Source organism: Sciurus vulgaris (assembly GCF_902686455.1).
Source record: "Sciurus vulgaris genome assembly, chromosome: 4".
Taxonomy (NCBI): domain Eukaryota; kingdom Metazoa; phylum Chordata; class Mammalia; order Rodentia; family Sciuridae; genus Sciurus; species Sciurus vulgaris.
Genome location: NC_136464.1, coordinates 116,784,474 through 116,803,810, shown reverse-complemented (window position 1 = coordinate 116,803,810; position 19,337 = coordinate 116,784,474). Strand labels below are relative to the sequence as shown.

The 19,337-nt window shown below is 37.9% G+C and overlaps 1 protein-coding gene across 3 annotated transcripts in view; it reads right to left on the bottom strand.

Annotated features, from left to right (window-relative positions):
- TBC1D4 (TBC1 domain family member 4) overlaps window positions 1-19,337 on the bottom strand; it is a 174,070-nt gene that overhangs the window by 55,866 nt on the left and 98,867 nt on the right. For 2 of the 3 annotated variants that reach the window (XM_079138917.1, XM_079138918.1), the window contains exons 2-4: window positions 7,034-7,618; window positions 5,436-5,525; window positions 2,308-2,412 (exon numbers count right to left, since the gene is read on the bottom strand). In XM_079138917.1, the coding sequence (XP_078995043.1) occupies window positions 2,308-2,412; window positions 5,436-5,525; window positions 7,034-7,618 (780 nt within the window). Of the gene's footprint in view, window positions 1-2,307; window positions 2,413-5,435; window positions 5,526-7,033; window positions 7,619-11,829; window positions 12,186-19,337 lie in introns of those variants that run through there. The other variant, XM_079138919.1, reaches the window with a different exon arrangement.

Below are 19,337 nucleotides of genomic sequence, written 5' to 3'. Positions count from 1 at the left end.
CGACTATGAAAATATAGGCTGGGAACAAAGCTCAGTGGTATAGCACTTGCCCAGCACACATGTGACCCTGAGTTTGATTCCCAGAAAAAAAGAAACAAACAAACTATCAAGAACAGTACAAAGATACAACTTGAATGAGAACCAGGCCAAATTGTGAACTTCACAGTCAGGGAGTGGTGCTTGGCAGGAACTATAAGACTTTTTCAGAGTGTAGTCAAAGTCCTAATGACAGAGTAGTGAAAGGACTTAATTCCTCAGAAAAGGGACACAAGTTTTCAGGAGGGTGTGCTATTTTGGCTGGTTCCTGAGAGACAAGAAGAAGAGAAGAGAACGGGCATTCAGGTTATGGTAGGACAAGGCCACACCTGCTTGACTGTGAAGAGGCAACTCCAGTCCTGCACGGTCTCCTTGTGGAGCAGAAGGTGGCCCCTTGAGACCCACATGCCCCCCTTGCCCAGCCTGACAGAATGGCAAGCAGTAAACCCTGGCTGTGGCCTCTTTGGTCACAGTTGACTCCTCACTCTACAGAATGGACCGTGACCTCTGAACCATAGCTGCACTCCGGCAAGTCTCCAGGGGACTTCGGTCACTAAATGAAATCCTAGATCTCAGGCTGGGGCTGGGAGTGTAGCTCAGTAGTAGAGTTCTGGACTAGCATGTGCAAGGCCCTGGATTTAGTCCCACAGTACTGGGGGGAAATCCTGACTGTCATGTATGCCTCATGCACTGCATCACCTGCTGGTTTCTATAAGCACAATCACATCAATCATCAAACCAGTCTCTGTGGTTTGGCTCAGAAAACAGCTGGTGATGGAACAACTTGTGTGAAGGAACAGTCATGAAGGGCACAGCACTGCAGCGTGCATGGGGAACCACAGCACAAGAGGCTGGGGAAGAAGGAAGCTGGGCCCACCACATGCTGTACCATCTAAATGTCATCTCTTAATAAGAAAGCGTATCCTAGGTTCCTATGGGATTTGGTGAGAGATAAAACCCTAGCCAAATGTGGAAAATGTATAGTGACAGATTAATCCAGTGGCAGTAGGGACAAGTAGGTCACTAATAGAGGAGTCTATATGAAGAAGATGAATGCCCAGAAAGAGCACAGGAGGAAAAGGAGGATGGAAGAAAGAGACATGTCTCTCTCCAAGTCAATAGGCATTGGCAAACTACGGGATACAGAAGGTGACAGAATGCATAAAGGTTCTTAAAATTGCAGAGTTGGGTAAATGGTGCTGCCTAAATAAAAACTATGGGATCCATAACAGGTTTTGGAAGGCAGGGATGGGATCCAGAACATGGTAGAAGGATCAGCCCTAGACAGGAGGTGGGACAAAGTGGGAAGGAGGGAGGTATGATGGTAAGGATGAGTAAGGAGTGAGGCACAGGTGGCAGGGTACCCTATGTTATCCTTTGCTACCAAACCTACATGGCTATATTTTTCTAGTGTTGTATCATTGATTCTCTTTGGCTTTCTCTTTCCTTCTACCACTGGGTGTTCACCCACCCCCATGCCTTCCACTATCATTATCTACTGACCACACTTAAATTTCTATCTCCCATCCTAAAGTGAACCTAGTTACATGAGTTACTGGTATAAATGTGGATTATTTTCTAGGTATGGTTAATTAATTTGAGGGAAAGTGAAAATCAAATGGAACTTTCTAGAAAAAAAAATATTAGCGAAAGAAATTTTATATTTCCCTGGAAAAAAAAATGTGAAGACCCAGAAGCACTACTCAAAAAGTTTCTTCATACCAATCCACTCTTACTTCTTCATTACTCCTAACTTAAGTATTTTCACTGGGAACATAAAGGCAGGGGGACTATAAGATGCACCAAGGAAAAGAGGACAATACTGCCTTGATTATTTACTTACTGTTTAGTGGTATTTGTTTCCCTGGGATACTGGGCTGGATTATATGTTGTTATGGTTTAGATAGAGGTGTCCCCCAAAAGCTCGTTGTGAGACAATGCAAGAGCATTTAGAAGTGAAACAATTCCTTTTTTCATCTTGTTATTTGAGCAATGGGAAAAGTAACAGCTTTTCCTATTACCAGTCTTTTCTAATCTTTTAAAAATACTGATGGTACCATGAATGGGTTTGTTAAATCCAAGAAAGTATCCAGAATTAGAAACTGCCATGACAATGAGTTTTTGTTTCTCTAGTCCTGTGCTGCCTTGAAGGGTAAAAATATATTCCTAGATGCCCTCTTTTTTTCCCTCTGAGGCTTGGGTTCATGAGACAACCTTCTGTAAGAGAAGATGTGTTGGCAGAAGCACATGGACAGCATTAACACCACTTACCAGAGATTCATTGGCACACTGGAATACATAACAAATGTATTGGCTCAGCCCAGGCTCTGGAGACTCCCGACAGATAAAGCCAAAGTGATCGACGTGCTTTATACCCTAGATGAGGAAAAAGAAGTGCAATATATGGGAATGTGTCCTTTTAACAACATGGAAATTAACATTGTACTTCCCCAGTTTCAGGAATTTCTTCTTCACAGCAAAGTGATGAGGACATAATGTCATAGCAAACGTACACAAGGCCTGTTGATTCATATGATAAAGGGTAAGACCAGCTCAGATTGTTTTGTTTCTGATAAACACTCTGATTCAGGGCCTAAGGAGGAAAAATAATGATGGCATGATCCACTGTACCTTGTGACAAAACCACTACTCCAATGTTTCCAAGTAATATTTTTCAATTTATTGTCTTCTTAGATCAGCAGTCAGATGATTCATCATAAACCCAGTTCTTACCTATATGTAGCTAAGAATGTGAAGAAAACTACAACTGACAATACTCAAATGCCATGCAATTCCCTGAAGTATGAATGAATACTAGAATATCTATTTATAGATACTCAAAGAGCCACACTGGTAAAAGACTAATGTGTTTTTTAAAAATTATTACAGGTGCCAATTATTCACATTCATAAATCACTGTACTTCCTGGATCCAGAATATATAGCCTCAGCTATATTTAATAAAAAATTCAGAATATTTGTCATTTTCATTCAATATAGGCATACCAGTAAGTAGATGACTCCTTATTTTAATAGCAAGTACAATACTTTAAAAAGCCAGGTAGGCAAAAAATTTAAAGTCATCCTAAAATCACCTAAATATAAGTGAAAATAAAGACTCTGGAGTCAGAATTGTGCTCAATTCTTGGCTCAGCTAATCTGCTAGATGTAAGACTATGCTGGGTTGCTAATGATTATCTCTGAGATTCCATTTTTCATTACAAAATAGCAGTAACAGCACCTATTGTCAGAAATGTTCGACATTTAGAGATTTAGTTCTTGGGAACACAGAAATATAAAATGTGGAATTTCTGATGAATGGTAAACCCCTATTCTTGTCATAATAAGTGAATCTATCTAATGGACACACACAAAAAACAAAAACTCTGGTAAAGAGAAGTTTATAAGGAAGAATAAGGCTGTAATGTGGTACAACTCATTAGTAATTTAGGACTAACTTTGGGGCTGCGGTATAACTCAGTAGTAGAGAACTTGCCTAGCATGTGTGAGGCCCTGGGTTCCATCCCTGGCATTAGGGGAGTGTGGTGGGGGTAGTCTTTTACTAGCTTAGTACTAAATAGGAAAAATTCACAGAACCTCATTAGCTCAGCAGGTCTTCAGGCACTGGCAATATTCCCAGCAAAGAAAGTCACTCCCTTACCTCCATGCTTGCCAGAAAAACAGTCATACAGATTTTGAAGAAAGAAACATTTGTAGGTGTGCAATACTCAAAAGCAGGTCTGTTCCTGAATACAGTGGCTTTGTGTCAGTTGGATTCAATGGAAGGAGGTATTGTAATGAGAGAGCTTTCTACCAATTTCCCTCATGCTTTTGTTTAATTCTTCTCCTAAACCACAATATCAGAGCTTGCTTTTAATAAAAAAAAAAAAAAGCAAAATCCTATTTGAACTTCCAGTTTTATATATTTAGTTTGGCTGGATCTTCTTTTTCTTCCTTTTTTTAAAAATTGGTTTCTTTTGGATATTCCATGAGCATTAGTTCTCTTAGTGGGTGACTTGGAGAATGTGGGAGCAAAGAACTGTGTGTGCTTTTAAGGATGCCTTTTGGTAATGTGGTAGCAGGAACTACATTTGGCTTATGTATTGCTTTCTCTCCAGAACTTGGCACAAGGCCCAAAATGTAGAAAGGACCATTCACTCAACATTTATCCAACACCCAAAGATGTTCAGTAAGGATAGACCATCACAGTTCATCCTATTTCAACATCCCACAGAATATGACATCAAAGCATAAGATACCTGCCCTCATGGAGCTTTTTGATCTTAAAAGAATTCCCAGTAAATAGATCATTATAAGAATACTTAAAAAGTTCTTTCTCAGGTAAAATAAGAATTTTACCAAAATTCTTTGGTACCAAGAAGAATTTGTACCAAATTTCTTTGTCCTTTAAATAGGAATTTAGAAATGTGCACTATATTCCTCCTCAGACAGCTACTTGATCACAGGCTGAGGTAACTTCTCAGCTTAATCTGATGACTCAGAGACAAAGCCCTACCCATCAATCTACCAGTACGTGAATGAGTTGCTCCATTTTTTCTCTTTCTCTTTCCCTGCCCTGCAGCAACCTCCCCCAGAAACAATCTCACTGACCCTCAGTTTTGCCAGTTTATACTTTATCAGACTATAGGAAAAGACGATCTTATTCTCCTGGGAAGAATAATGGGTCCTTAGGTTTCTAACTCTGCCAGTTTCCCTAGGAAAAACCCCTGTGGTTTTCATTTTAATTATACAGAATGTTTATATATACAACGTAATTTTGTATGTCCATATCATAGGAAAAAAAACTATCAACATGATCCTTAGTATGCTAGGTTATGCTTAACATTATAATCTTGTACACACTTGGCTTTATCACTTCTTTTAACAACATTTAAGTACCTAGTTTGTGAATTAAAAATAAAAGAACAAAAATACCAAAACATTGTTTTCAAAATTTAAGATTTACATGAATAGAAGCAAAAAACACCAGTTCTCCTTTTACTACCTGCTATGTTACAAAGAGCAAACATGACTCAGTTACACCCACAAGTCCCACTGCCCAAGGTTAAGAAACACTAACTGTGAAGTACTTTGAAAAGAACTCACCACCAAAAAATTCCATCAGTGGAAAGTATTCAATGAAGTGTCATAACAAAGAGAAAGGGTTGATTAGTATGAAGACAGTTGTTAGGACAGATGCTAAGGAACTTAGGATTTGTTACTTCATAGATACAAAGAATGAACAAATTTTAATTTTTAAAAACAAATTTCCTTTTTAAAAAATTTAAAATTTAAAGAACATTCAAATATGAGGTAGTTTATGCCCAGTTATTTTGTGGATAGTTGTGAAAAAAGACTTAATGAGTTTCTTCAAAAACTATGATATCACTCAATACATACCTGAGAACAAGAGGAAATATCTTTGAAATTCTTTTCCAGCACAACTGATTTAGTGTCTGGACTGATAAGGTTAATCTCAAATCGCCCAACCTTGAAAATAAAAACACCCCAGTTTATTTCACCTCACAAGGAGCTAACATCTTACTTTACCTTTAAATATTCAACTAGTAATATAGACTCAAATGCTATATTCCAGATATATCTACTTCACATTTGCTCCAACATCCAATCCAACCAGGATTTGGACTGCAAATATCAGTTGTCTCAAAATATTTCTTTACTTTGTCAAAAAATAATGAAATTAAAAAAAAATAATGAAATTAAATTGTTCTTAAATTACAAGATGACAAAATATACACTTTTCAGAAATTATTGTCTTTCAAAAAGTAAGCAATCCTTCCTCATTTCATGATTTCTCAAAGTATCAATTATTTATTTATACAATAATCCTTCTTTCTCCCAAATGGTCAATGAAATGATATAAACATAACTGAACCAAGTTAAAAATTTTTTAAATAAAGTCATTCAGAAAAATGAACAGTAAGGACTATGACTAAAGAAAAAGAACAAATCTGATAGCCCGAAGAAGAGGGAAAACTTATTTAAACATATCACCAAAGAAAAGGCCAGAGGTGCATTAATCATCATTCACAAACCTAGAGTTAACACCCCACCAAATGAACTTTTTTTTGGGGGGAGGAGGCAGGATGTACTTTTTTTTTTTTTTTTTTAATGAACTTCTTATGAAGAAAATATTATGCACTGGAACCCTTTACTGAAGTTTACTGTGGAATTTCGGGGTTGGGGTTCTTTAAACCAGAATAAAAAGGGAAGTCATTCTGTTTTTTCAAGAAAACTCAAATGTTAACAAGTTGAAGATGAAAGACCATCTACAGTATTGTAAATTACGTTCTTTAAGTAGAATTTGACATTTTCTGTACCCTGCAAGACATTCAAAAACATTTTTAGAATTAAGAAATTTTTTTTTTACACCCATAATATGGCAGGCATCAAACCATTTAATAACCAATTCAGTGGTTTATCAGGCCTATGGTGTTTCTTTATCCTTCCCTTTTGCATACACAGTTAAGTTGGTGTGTTCTTATCTGAAATACACTTAGGAGTCTCTGGAGTTTTTTTCTTTCTCTGTAGAAAAATTATCTTTTCTCTCCGTGCCAAAAAATACTCCTAGATTCACCTCTTCGAATCCTGAAAAGATTGTCTCTCTGCAATTATTTTTAAAAGAAAAGAAAAAAAATGTTAAGAATCAACTCAAGACAATGGTGATAGACAGGAAGAGCATCCATCACATGCCACAGATATTGAGTGATCTATCACTGCTTCCACCAGATCACCATGATGCTACTCTAATTACCCCTTTCTTCTCTTCCTTTCCTGGCTACAGTCCATATCCCATGTCTGCCTCTTGCCTTCTCGGTTTTCCTATATGCTCTTTCTCTACCTGTATTAACCACCTTTGAGGGGGGAAACACATGAAAATTGGATTCTTTCTCAAGACTATTGCAGGAGGACCTGGGAGGAAACCACCTGTCCAGCCACGCGTGCTGGAGCGGGCAGACAGCACCTGGCGCTGGTACCTGAAACAGCATCGTTCTATTCTTCTCCGAATCCGATGGCTGCACGTGACTGGGCGCACTCGCATGTCTCCTTCGAGGCTGTGATTTCTGGTTATTCTCGTGAACTTTCCTTTGCAGGGCTCCGGTGACACTACTGCACCGAGACCGAAACTCCTGCTGTTCATCAAAGCCACAATCTTCCAAAATCCGCTCAGGGAAGCAAACTCGGGAACTGGACAGGACAGGCTGGCTGGTCACTGCGGGCAGGGCAGGGCAGCTGTTGGCGATGTCCTCAGTTTCCTCAGGCACGCTATCTCCTGGGGACCCAGGCGACTCATCCTCGAAGACCATCAGCTCTTCGCCAGGATCTGCACGCTGCTCGCCCTGCAGCCGCAGGCGCTGCTGTTCATGCAGGCTGAACTTCTCAATGCAGTCATCAATGAGGCTGGATGGGGCCTTCTTGTGAGTCACTATCACCTTTCCACAGTACAGGACTTCGAACTTCTGAGAGTTGTAAAAGGCATCCTCGTTGTCTTTGCTGGGTTTGGCATCCTCTTTCATGGCTGCTTTAGATAACTGCCTTATGCTGCTGATTACATCAGGAACCTGGGGGAAAATTTAAACATTAGTTCAGTGGAATATTCTCAGATGATTTATGTTAACCTAGACCTGTTATTAGTGCATGAAATGGATTTTCATCCTCAATGGCAGAATATAGGAAGCAACCTATATTAAACCCTACAAAAGATAAAGCAGAAACTTAAATTATACTATATGACATAAATGACTTCAAGGTAAAGTTGAAATTTAATATAAGTTCATTAAAATTGAAACTTGGTAGGCTGAGAGAGGAGGATTCCAAGTTCAAAGTCAGCCTCAGCAATTTAGTGAGGCCCTAACCAATTTATAGAGACTCTAACTCAAAATAAAATATATAAAGGGCTGTGGATGTGGCTCACTGGTTAGGTGCCCCTATTTCAATCCCTGGTACCAAAATAAATAAATAAATAATAAAATAAATTTGAAACAATACCAATATTATACTCTCTCACTTTAAATGAATTTCCAAAAACAAAACCATGAGACTATATAGGCTACTGCAAACTTAATAAATCATACTGTATCTTTTGATAACTTCTAAAAGTTTTAATGAGTTTTAGTGGTAAGAAACCAAAGTTCCAACAATGAGGATAAAATAAACTTTCTGGATAAAGAGATTAAATTCAACATACTCATCAGTGTTAACCATCAGGGAGGACGCAAACTAAAACCACAACCAGATACCACTACAGTTATTAGAAAGCTTAACATCAAGAGAATAAGTGCCAGCAAAGATGTGAAGCAAGTGAACCTCTCAGATATTGTACACAGAATGTATCTAAAATGACACACCTCTTTAAAATGCTGTTTGACAGTTTCTTTGGTATTAAGCATAGCCCTACATCACAACCAGCCATTCCACCCCTAGAGACTTTTCTAAGACTAGAGGATATGCCCACACAAGAGCTTGCATGCAAAAATTCATACCAATTTTCATCACAATACCAAAACAATGAAAACCATCCAAATATCCATCAACAAATGAACAAAGAGAGCAAATGTGATACATGCATATAGGGTAATACCACTCCTCACCTCTCGCCTGGTCTACTGCAATACACTTTAACTAGACTTCCGTGCCCTCCTACAACTTACTCTCAAAAGTCAAAATGATCCTTCTTAAACTTCTTGTATGTTTCTTTAGAAAACCAAAACATGCCACCCCAAAATATGTCATGTTGGCATGTTTTTTTGGTTTTTTGGGGTTTTTTTATTGTAAACAAATGGGATACATGTTGTTTCTCTGTTTGTACATGGAGTAAAGGCATACCATTTGTGTAATCATAAATGTACATAGGGTAATGTTGTTTGATTCATTCTGTTATTTTTTTCCCTTCCCCCACCCCTCTTTTCCCTCTATACAGTCCTTACACACACACACACACACACACACACACACACACACACACACACAAAGCACCTCTGGATTTTCTCCTGCTCTATTGCTCCCCACGGTGCATAACATCTTTAACATTCTATATGACTTCTAAAATGGTGATGATTTTTCTTCCTTTCTTCTTCCATTTTCTCCCCCTATTGTTTCTCCAAAGCCAAGAATAATTCCTGGTACGAAGTAGGTTCTCAGTATGTAATTGGCACTCAAAAAAAAAATCTTTTATAGTAATTGTTACCTTTGGAAAAAGGTGAAGATCATCTTATATTCAGGGTTGTTTTATATTTGGACATCTACAGGATGTCTTTAAATCTTCTAGTACTAATTTTAAAACTAGAAATTTCTTTTCTTTCACATAATAACTTGAGATACAATGCTAGAGCATTCAGAGTTGAAAAATTGTAAGAATTTCAGCTGGTCAGTCTATTTCCTATGAAGGGTTAAAGTCCTCAGACAGCAGTTTTGATGACTCACCCTGAACAATTCGACATGCCAAGGTGTCTGGGCTAATGTGTGCCTAGCAATCTTAGCCCTGAGCCATTTTCTTCTTATGACATACTGTAACTACCTGATGGAAACTAAAGAGAGGGAGAGTAATTGAGGAGACATTCAACCCTGCAAAAAGACAAATGATTCCAGGGGACTGAGTAAAGCCCTAGAGAATGATGTACTCTCCTTCATCATTTAGCTTCATTAACACTGTTCATCTGACTATTAATGCATGTGCTCCTAGACCTCCTAAACAATCAGAATTATTATCTGTAGGTCTTTTTTTATAACCTATAGATTTTTTTTTTATCTTGTTACAACTATCTGTATTATTTTGGTGCAGCCTGAAGGGTTACAGTCTACAAGTGAAAATGCACACAAGGGTCAGTTAGTCCTTAGTTGTGTCAAATCCTCTGAATTATTTGTGCTTTTTTCTCTACTGTTACATTGATATCTCTCAAGTGAAATCCTCATTAGTGATGGAAGTTCTATAGTCACTCAGGACGCCTCCCTGTGGCCACAAGTGAAAATTCAACACCTAAATGTAATTCAGAAAATGACCCAATTTATATAAGAAAAACTTATCATCTTGAATTCTGAATTAAGCAGGTAATTTAATCTTCCAATAATTTGAGAAGTTTATGCCATAAAACAGATTCCAGTTATCTTTAATTCCTTCTCCCAGGTTTTGACTAAGTTCAACTTTCAATGACTGGCTGTGCAGACTCTAACTGGGAAAACAATCTAACAACATTCAGCTCTGTTCCCGCTGATATTTATGTGAAAGATACAGTATAAAATTTAGCATTCTACAGCCCCTGTTTACACACTCATTCCACACCATAGGGAAAACACTGACAATGTAAGGACAGTAAAATTTCCATATTAGGGGGAAAATTATCAGAGAACAAAAAAAAAAAAAATTGAGGCATTTGTTTAAGGAATCCATCAGAAATAATGCAAGAGAAATAAAATCTCTATCAATACCTGCATATACATAGTGTTTTGAAATAATAGAACTCTCTTCTAGCACAGTGTTTACCACCATATTTATCTGTACAATTATAAATATTATTAAATGAACTTGATTCCTCTGTATCTTTCTAGCACCTCTTTTTCCTGTATCATTACACTGTAAGTTTTTAAGTGAGAAAGACTGAGCCAAGAGTATTTTGATTCTTCCTAAAGCTCTTCCATGCAACCACTAGAAAATCAGTCTGTGCTCAGAAGAACTTGAATAAACGTGATCAGCAAACAGAGGCATATGCATAGTAGTAGACAATTACCCAGAATGCTGACAGAAAGCTCTCCAGGATTGAAACTGGACTCATAAATTGTCTTGAATCATCTGTTGATGAATCGAATATTGATGATTCAAGAGATCTGGCACCCTCAAAAATGGAAAGCCATGTCTCCTCACTCTGCTCATTGTTCACCCAAAGTAGGAAGTGATTGTGTTTCCAGAATGTCTCCAAATGCTACAGAGCCCCTCACCTACTTACTCCAGCTATGTGTTCTAGTTATTCATATTCTAATTACAAAGATCTCCATTGCTCAGACTCTGCCTACATCCCAAGAGCTGGATGGAGATGTGCAGCCAATTCAAGCAAGGTTTTCACTCTGTGGCACCACTTAAACAACAAAAAAGACCCCACAAAATTGGCACTAAGAGGTTTATATTCCATCCCCAGCTGTGCCAATCCTTTGCTCAGTATTTTTGGGAAGAGGTATTTTACCTCGGCAGACCAGAGTTTATTTTCAAGAGCAACATGAAGGGGAAATCATATAGATAGTCAAAATGATTTCATCTAGATTCAAATTCTGTATTTACTTTTGGAGTAAGATAACATACATTCAAGAGAAGGAAAATCAATGTAATTATTAAATCAGAAATGCTGTTATTGTTAGATTTACTCATTTTCATTAACATACACTAACTAATTAAGAAACAATAAAATGAGCCAAGTTTTTTTGCCAGCATCTCATGGCATTTAGAAAAAACCACAGTGCCACCTTCAGCAAGTATTTTGTCCTTATACCTTCAGTGACTTCAAATAAAACAACTGAGATTTAAGTACCAAGACTCAGACACCAAAGCAATTCCTCAGCCTAGACCAAGAATTTGCTGCCAGGTTCCCTGATGCCAGGCTTAGTTATCATAATTACTTACCACACTCCGAGACATCCACTGGTATTTTTAAAACTACATTTCATCCAACTTCAAAAGAAAACAAATTCTACAACTGCCACACATGGATGCTTTAAAGGCTTATGGAAACATGGGAGAAAAATCTGGATAGTAAAAAGCACTTTAAAAATATATTTATATATATACCTCTGATCAGGAAACCAGTTGAACATTGGCGTCTTTCATAAACACGCTGCATAAGTCAAACTGATGTTGTCCTCATTTTTAGCCTTTTGACACATTTAAGAAATTCTCTTTTTAAATAAGCCAGCAGTAGTTTCATTGTATTAAAGTCCACATTATCACTACCCAGCCCAGAGAGAAACCGTTATTGCTTCAAAAGTTAAGTATTTCCTGAGTCTACAATCAGGAAATACACAGATTGTTCAGTACCAAAGAGCAAAAGTTTTAGCTTTCTTTAACAAGAAACACTGTAATTTTGATGACCACTGCCTTTCTGGTACTGTTTACATAATCACAACTGTCCAATACTTACTAACGGTGGAGATATGAGATTAATCTATGGTATAACGTTCTGGGTTTTTTTTTTTCCTCCCCACAGAGTTCAAATTAACTTTAAGATTTTTAAATGAATACTAATATGAAAGTGAGAACACACTTCCTAAAAAATATTTAAACAAGAAATAGCAATTGGTCCATCATCTACAATTGATATGAGCTTCTTAACTGCTTGGTTCATTATTAATCTTTTTATAATAATTTTAAGAATTAGTTAAGGGGGAAAAATAAGAGGACATAAACAAATTGGAATAAATTCCTACTAGGGATACCAATTTAAATTATTCTTACTCAGAGTTAGTATGAAAAAGAAGTATTTTTGTTTTGGAAGTAAGTCATGTCTTTAGGGGAAACATAGACCTCCTTTATGATTCTACTTTGCTTAAGAAATGATTAAGATTAGTTTGTAGAGTCTCCAGGGAACAAAGGAAGAAACCAAAAGCACAAAGACATGAAGTAAAATTTAGTATTTTAAGAAATGACTAATTTGGTCATTTGATGTTATCATGTCTATTAGGCTTTTCAAAATCTCATGTTCCTATAATGGAGAATGATGGGAGGCTTACCCATGCCATGAAACAGTTCATTTGTATTAAGGAAACACTAATCATCCTTAAGCATTTTTCCAGCTTCAGGTGCCTCGGAAGCATATTTCATGCCATCATTTTTCAAGTGAGGCTGTCTGACCATCTCGTTTTAGCTTTCATCCTAAAGTACTTCAGAGATCCTTTGTATTTAGCTAAAAATCTAAATTATCATTTTAAAGTTTCCACAGTAAAATGACATTTCATTTTGACTGAGTCGAATCAAAACAGATTAGCATGACCAGTGACTTTAAAATCTCAGAATTATACAACCAAAGGTGCCCTTAAAAAAAAAAATCACTGGTCCCCTCCTATCTTGTTTTACAGATGTGGAAACAAACTGTACAAAACAAAATGACATCAAAAGCTAAACCAATAAAGAGGAAAATAATGAGATTAGAAAAGACTAAGCAATTGGGGGCCAAAGAAAGCAGAGTACAGTATCTCTGTGATTTAAACCAGAGTCCTACAAGTAGCTTTGTCTTTGATCCCTGGGCTAGGAGCCAAGACAGTTTCCTTGCAGTCCAGGCTTTAGTTCTGAGATATCCTCAGCCACTTTTGCTCCCAACATACTTATAGTTCAGCTCTTCTCTAACTGCTGCTGCCGTGATGCCCCTCAGCAAAAACAGAGGCCAACATAACGTGGAGCTGCAGGTCTCTGTTTAAGGCCTCACTCCAACACCTATTATTGTCTCTAGAAAAGACACCACTCCCCTCTCAGTCTCAGGTTTATCGTTTGCAACATGGAAATCACAATGTTTATCTCAGAGGTAAGCTGGGAAAATAGAACTAAGTGTACAAATATGCCTGAAAACACTGGAACAACGAAAGCATTCGATAATATTTAATTAAGTCTAAAACATAATTCTGATTTTTGTTGTGAAAGGGCGTGAAGGAAATAAGCTATTGCTAAGTAAACATCTCTGCCTCATGAAGTCTAAATGGGGGGAAGGGAGAAAAAACAATAAATGATAAGTAAAATATCAAATATTTTAGATAGTGAAAATTTCCAAGGAGGAAAAAAATAACATACGGAAGGGAAAAATTGGGAAGGACAGAATATTGGCAGGGAAATCACTGCAATTTTAGAGAAAGGATTCTCTATAAACCTATACCTGAGAGAAAAAAAATGTAGGATAGGAGCCCTACAAATATCTGGGGGAGGAACACTCCAGGCAGGCAGAACAGCAAGGCCAAAGGACCCGAAACATGTTCAGGAAACTGCACAAAGCAGTGGGTCTGGGTGGGAGGGGTGAGCAGACCATGAATGAGGCAATTGCAGGGGACATGAGAGATGGAAATCACAAAGTGTCTTGAAAAGACTTTGGCTTTTACTCTGAGTGAGACAGAAAGCCACTGGGAGGGTGATGAGTGGAGAAATGACATGATTTAAGCTGTTTTCAAAGGATCCCTGTGAGGAAAATGGACAAGTTCCCTGGATGAGGGTGACCCATTGGTGGCTCACACAGGAGCGACTGCCAGGAAGCTGACAAGCACAGGCAGCTTCTGGATAATTTTAAAGGTACAGACAACATGATTTATTGGTGGATCTGATGTGGGGTGTAGGAAAGGAGAGGAGGCCAGGATGACTTCACTGTTTTTGGCCAGGGGCATTAGAAAAATGGAACTTCAGTGAAACAGGTCCGGGGAGAGGTGTGGCATAAGCACCCAGGAGCTGAGTTTTTGACACATTAATTTTAAAAAGCTTAAAGATGTCCAAAGAGAGATGTCAGGAGGCGGTTGAATATGTGTCTGGAGCTCAGGGGAGAGATCCAGGCTGAGATAGAAAACTCTGAAGTTATTAGTATAGAGGGGGCATTTTAGGCTCTGAGATTAGAGAATTTTATCAAGATTAAGTATAGATGTATAGATGACAAAGAAGGGATAGGGACAGAGATAAGAGAGGGCTGGGCAGAGAGAAAAGGTTCTCCAGAGACCAAGCCCTGAGGCATACGATGCTTTATAGTTTAGAAGATGAAGTGATGTGAACAAAGGCAAAAAAAAAAAAAAAAAAAAAAAAGCAAAGCCAGGGATAAAACCAGCTGAGTATGGTATCCTGAAGTCAGGTGAGAAAGGTATCCAAGAGGAAAGGAGTCACCAATGTGAGAAAACAGGTGACTTTGCAAGAAAAAGTCCTGGGGGGAGGCTGCTGAGGGCGAAAGCCTTATTGGAAGTCGATCCAAAAGATGATTTCAAGAATGAAATCCAAAACAATAAGAACAGAGGAGTCATTATGGAAGGAGCTGGAGGAGGAATATGTGAGTCAAGAAGGGTTCTCTCAGAGATGGAAGAAATGACAGTTTCCAATAAAGAATGCCCCATACTGAAAGTGATGATCTAGAGAAAGAGGGTAGGATGGCCGGTGCAATGTCCTTCAGTGGGCAAGGGAAGAGGCTGAACTGAGTGAAGGGTGGGGACAATTTATCAGAAAGTAAAAAGGCAGAAGATCAAGAGACAGACATGGACCAATATCAGACTTTCTCCTCCAACTTCTAATTTTCTCTGTAAAACAGAAAGCATGCTCATGAGCTGAAATGAAGATGGGGAGAAAGATCTGACAGAATATTGGACATGGGACATTAAATTTAATTCAAGGCTGACTGTAGGCTAAATTGTGAGGTGAAGCTGTCTTTAGAACCCACAAACTACCCCTTCTGAGTGGACATGGGGCCATTTGCATTTTAACCTAAGGTTTATCTACAGATCTCAAGCATCTTTGATAAGCTCAGGAATCAGGCAGTAGGAAGAGATAATCTATACCATGAAATGAAAGCATGCAGATAAACTGCTTTCCCTACCCAGGAAGAGACTGGGAGCTATGCTATATAAATTGTATTTTTATAAGGAATACATTTTGGAAAAAGTATGCCTGTAATTAGGCAACAAACACTATTCTGTGCCTGACCAATACAAACACCACAGTTAATTGTGAAGCTATTTTATTACTTATGAAATATAATTCTGTATTTCTTTTCCTGGATATGGATGTGCTTTTTAAAGGTGAAATGAGAAGCAAAGTCATCAAAGCAAAAAGATAAAACTGCTTATAAACATGTGATCAAGGAAGTTAACCTTTCAATTTCCAATTGTAATAACACACAATAGGAGCATCTAAGGAAACAGCCCTGAAATGCTATTTACTTATTAGTACTGGAACTATGAGATCCATGTTTTTGAAAAGTAGCATATTCCTCTACACAACCACAAAGCATTTGCATTGTGAGATCAACCTACTACCTATTTATTTAACAGGATGCTTCTTAATCATCAAATCAGTCCTATTATGTGCTTTGTTTTATTTTGTGTGTGATGCTAGGAATCAAACCCAGGCAAAAACATAGGCAAGCACTCTACCACTGAGTTACATCCCAGCCCATCTCTCTTTCTTTTTTCTTAAATATTTTTAGCTGTAGATGAACACAATACCTTTATTTTGTTTATTTAGTTTTTGTATGTGGTGCTGGGAATCAAACCCAGTGCCTCATACGTGCTAGGCAAGCGCTCTACCACTGAGTCACAACCCCAGTCCCCATTGCACTTTTTTGAAAGTATACAGTTCAATTCTTAAGATACTAATAACAGCCATACAGTTTTACTTTGGGACTATGCGGTGGGCTAAATATCTGTGCTAAAATGATAACTATCTTCAGACTGCCAGTCCTCTGCCAGGATCTGCCTGTCTTAAGAAATGAGTAGCAAAGAGTGGGTATAGTAACTGTACAAGTTTCTAGGGCTACCATAGCAGAGTACCACAGACTGGGTGGTTTAAGCAACAGAAATTTACCCTCTGATGTTTGGAGGCTGAACGTCTGAGATCAAGGTGTCAGCAGGTTTGGTTTCTTCTAACACCTCTCTCCTGGTCTTGAAGATAGTTGTTTACTCCTGTGCCCTAATCTCCTCTTCTTATAAGGACACCAGTCATACTGCACTAGGGACCACCCCAATGACTTCACTGAACCTTGATTATCTGTCTAAAGATAGTATCTCTAAATACAATCACATTCTGAGGTACTGGGGATGAGGACTTCAACATCTGAATTTTGAAGACAGACACAATTCTACCCCTAACAACAGTGACTGATTAACTTGAGAAGATTCAATGTGCCACCACTTGAAACAGTGAGCCCCACTGTCACCTCTGTGTGTGTGTGGGGGGGGGGGGGGGATAGTTCAATACCATTGTATTTACTCCAATGAACACTAGAGGGCACTTTCCCACATGGACTAGTACAAGGGAAAACAAAATTCTTAAGAGTATCTTATAATACCGAAAAAAATGACACTTTATAAAATATTGTTATCATTGTTCCCATTTGGGGTTCATAAAATTAGCCACTGGGAATTAAATTAAGTGAAATTTTAGCTAATTAAATAAGTTTGGAGATAAAATTAATAAGTTAATAAAGTTAGGCTGAAAAAATTATAACAAAATCAGGATTTGACATTTGATCTGTTAAGTGTTTTCAAATAGGACATAATAAATAAAAGAAAACTATGTCTTGGTCCTTTATCAGGGTATATGAGAATATAAAGTCATCTAAACAAAATGCGAAACTGGACAGTTAGTAAGTAGTTTCAACTCATGAAATGTCTGAACTCACAAGGAAAGAAGCCTTTGAGTGAGGTTTGGTTGTGCAATGGAATGAGCCTTGGGAAAGAGGCAAGGGAGTGAAGGCTAAGCCCTGAGGGATCTGAACACCACAAGCTTTCGCTGAGATCAGTAGATAAACTTGTAATATTATCAGGAAACACAAATGCCACACATTTCTCAGAAACCTATTTTTGTCCTGGCCTTCCATATTACTTCAGATATTTATACCACCACAACAGATTTTTCACGTTGCAAATGAAAAGTAATACGACATTTCTTGACCATGTACTCTGAGACTTCAGTTACTTGTAAACATTACCCTGATTCGCGGAAGGTACGAATGTGACCCTTATTCAAAGAAGAAAAATTCTAATGCCTCTAATGGCATCCTACCCAAGAATAAAAAAGAAAACACCATTTATTGCCTCTCTACACAAATATGCTATAAGGAAAAACAACAGAAACAACCAGACAATCTCTGACCAGGACTGGCACTTTTCATGGGTGCAGGAAGAGTACTGTGCTCCACTCTTCAGATTGGAGCTCTATAATGCACTGTCACCAACCCTCACAGTAGAATTAAACTCCTGGAAACAAGAGCCAGAACAGAGTACCCTGATACAGCCACTCCAGGCAATGAAAAATTAATACTATGATATCTTGCAGCAAGATTGTCTTTTTGGCCCTCATTTCTCCCGCCTGTTTAGGGATATAGTGAACATCACCAAGGAAAGTGTCTGACCAGAAAAGACATCTTGGAGCTGATATAGGATATTAAAAAGTATCAAAGCCCCCCTCCTAACTCCCCTTCTCTTGTGAGATCTGGCAAAATGACACCAAGGCAAAGTTTATTCCAATTTACCCTAAACAACATAATTTTCCTGTTATCTTTAACTGTAGAAAATAAAAAACTTGGATTTTTCAGGGTCTTGGAAAAAGCACATACTCCAAAGGACCGCATGAACATCTGACTTAAAACCAGATTAATAAATATAATATGCACTGACACAAGCAATAAAGCTGGCTTTGAGGTCTCTGAAATGTCTCCCCATTACTTGAAAGCCACCTGAAAGAGCGCACTGTATCAAATCTATCTCCCCTCAGCAGAGCTCAACTCCATGACACCATTACCTTTCAAATAATTGCTCACCATGATTTGTTAAGATTTTAAGTAAACCTTGGTAACTCGGTATGTCAAAAGACATTTTTTACTTTTCAAATTTCATATGTGTCAAGCATGTATGTCAATTTTTAATTCCTTAAATCAGCTCTTTCTTTGGAGTTTTAGGTTGAATTTGTGACATTAAAATATTTTTCCAGAATATAATAGCCTAATCCTCTAATATCCCAAATACTACTATAATAACATCTATATTAAAAGGATTCATGATTATAGCAATTCTTCAATATTACCATTATAATCAACAGGATCAAAAATAAAAGACATTATGGGCACTCTTCAGGGGTTACTAATGTTAACCGGTATGGTATGATAAAATGGCCAGAATTCATTTTTAACTTTCCCAAACAAGAGATCTATCTATCTTAGCTTCAATTTTTCCAAGTGTCACAACTTCAAGTCAGAAGCCAAATTCAAAGAAAACTAATAGCCCTAACTTTTAATACATGAACTTCTTCCAAGAAAGAACAAGATGATTCTAACTGAAAATCATTTATGAATGATTCAGCTGTAATAGACACTGATTTATCTAAACAGTGTCTACCATAACTTGGAACAAACAGTTTCAGTGAACCCTGCCAATTCATGTACCTCCGCCACACAGTCCAACCTTTCCAACCCTCACAAAGAGGCCACAATAAAGGGCACGACATACAAGCTGCTCCTGTGACAGGTACAGGGATGGGAGTGTGACCCAAGCCAGGTCAGTCTGAGTTTTCCCTAATATCTTTCCAACAGAAGCTGGGGGGCAGCTGTTTTCCATCTGAGTTAGTCTAGTACC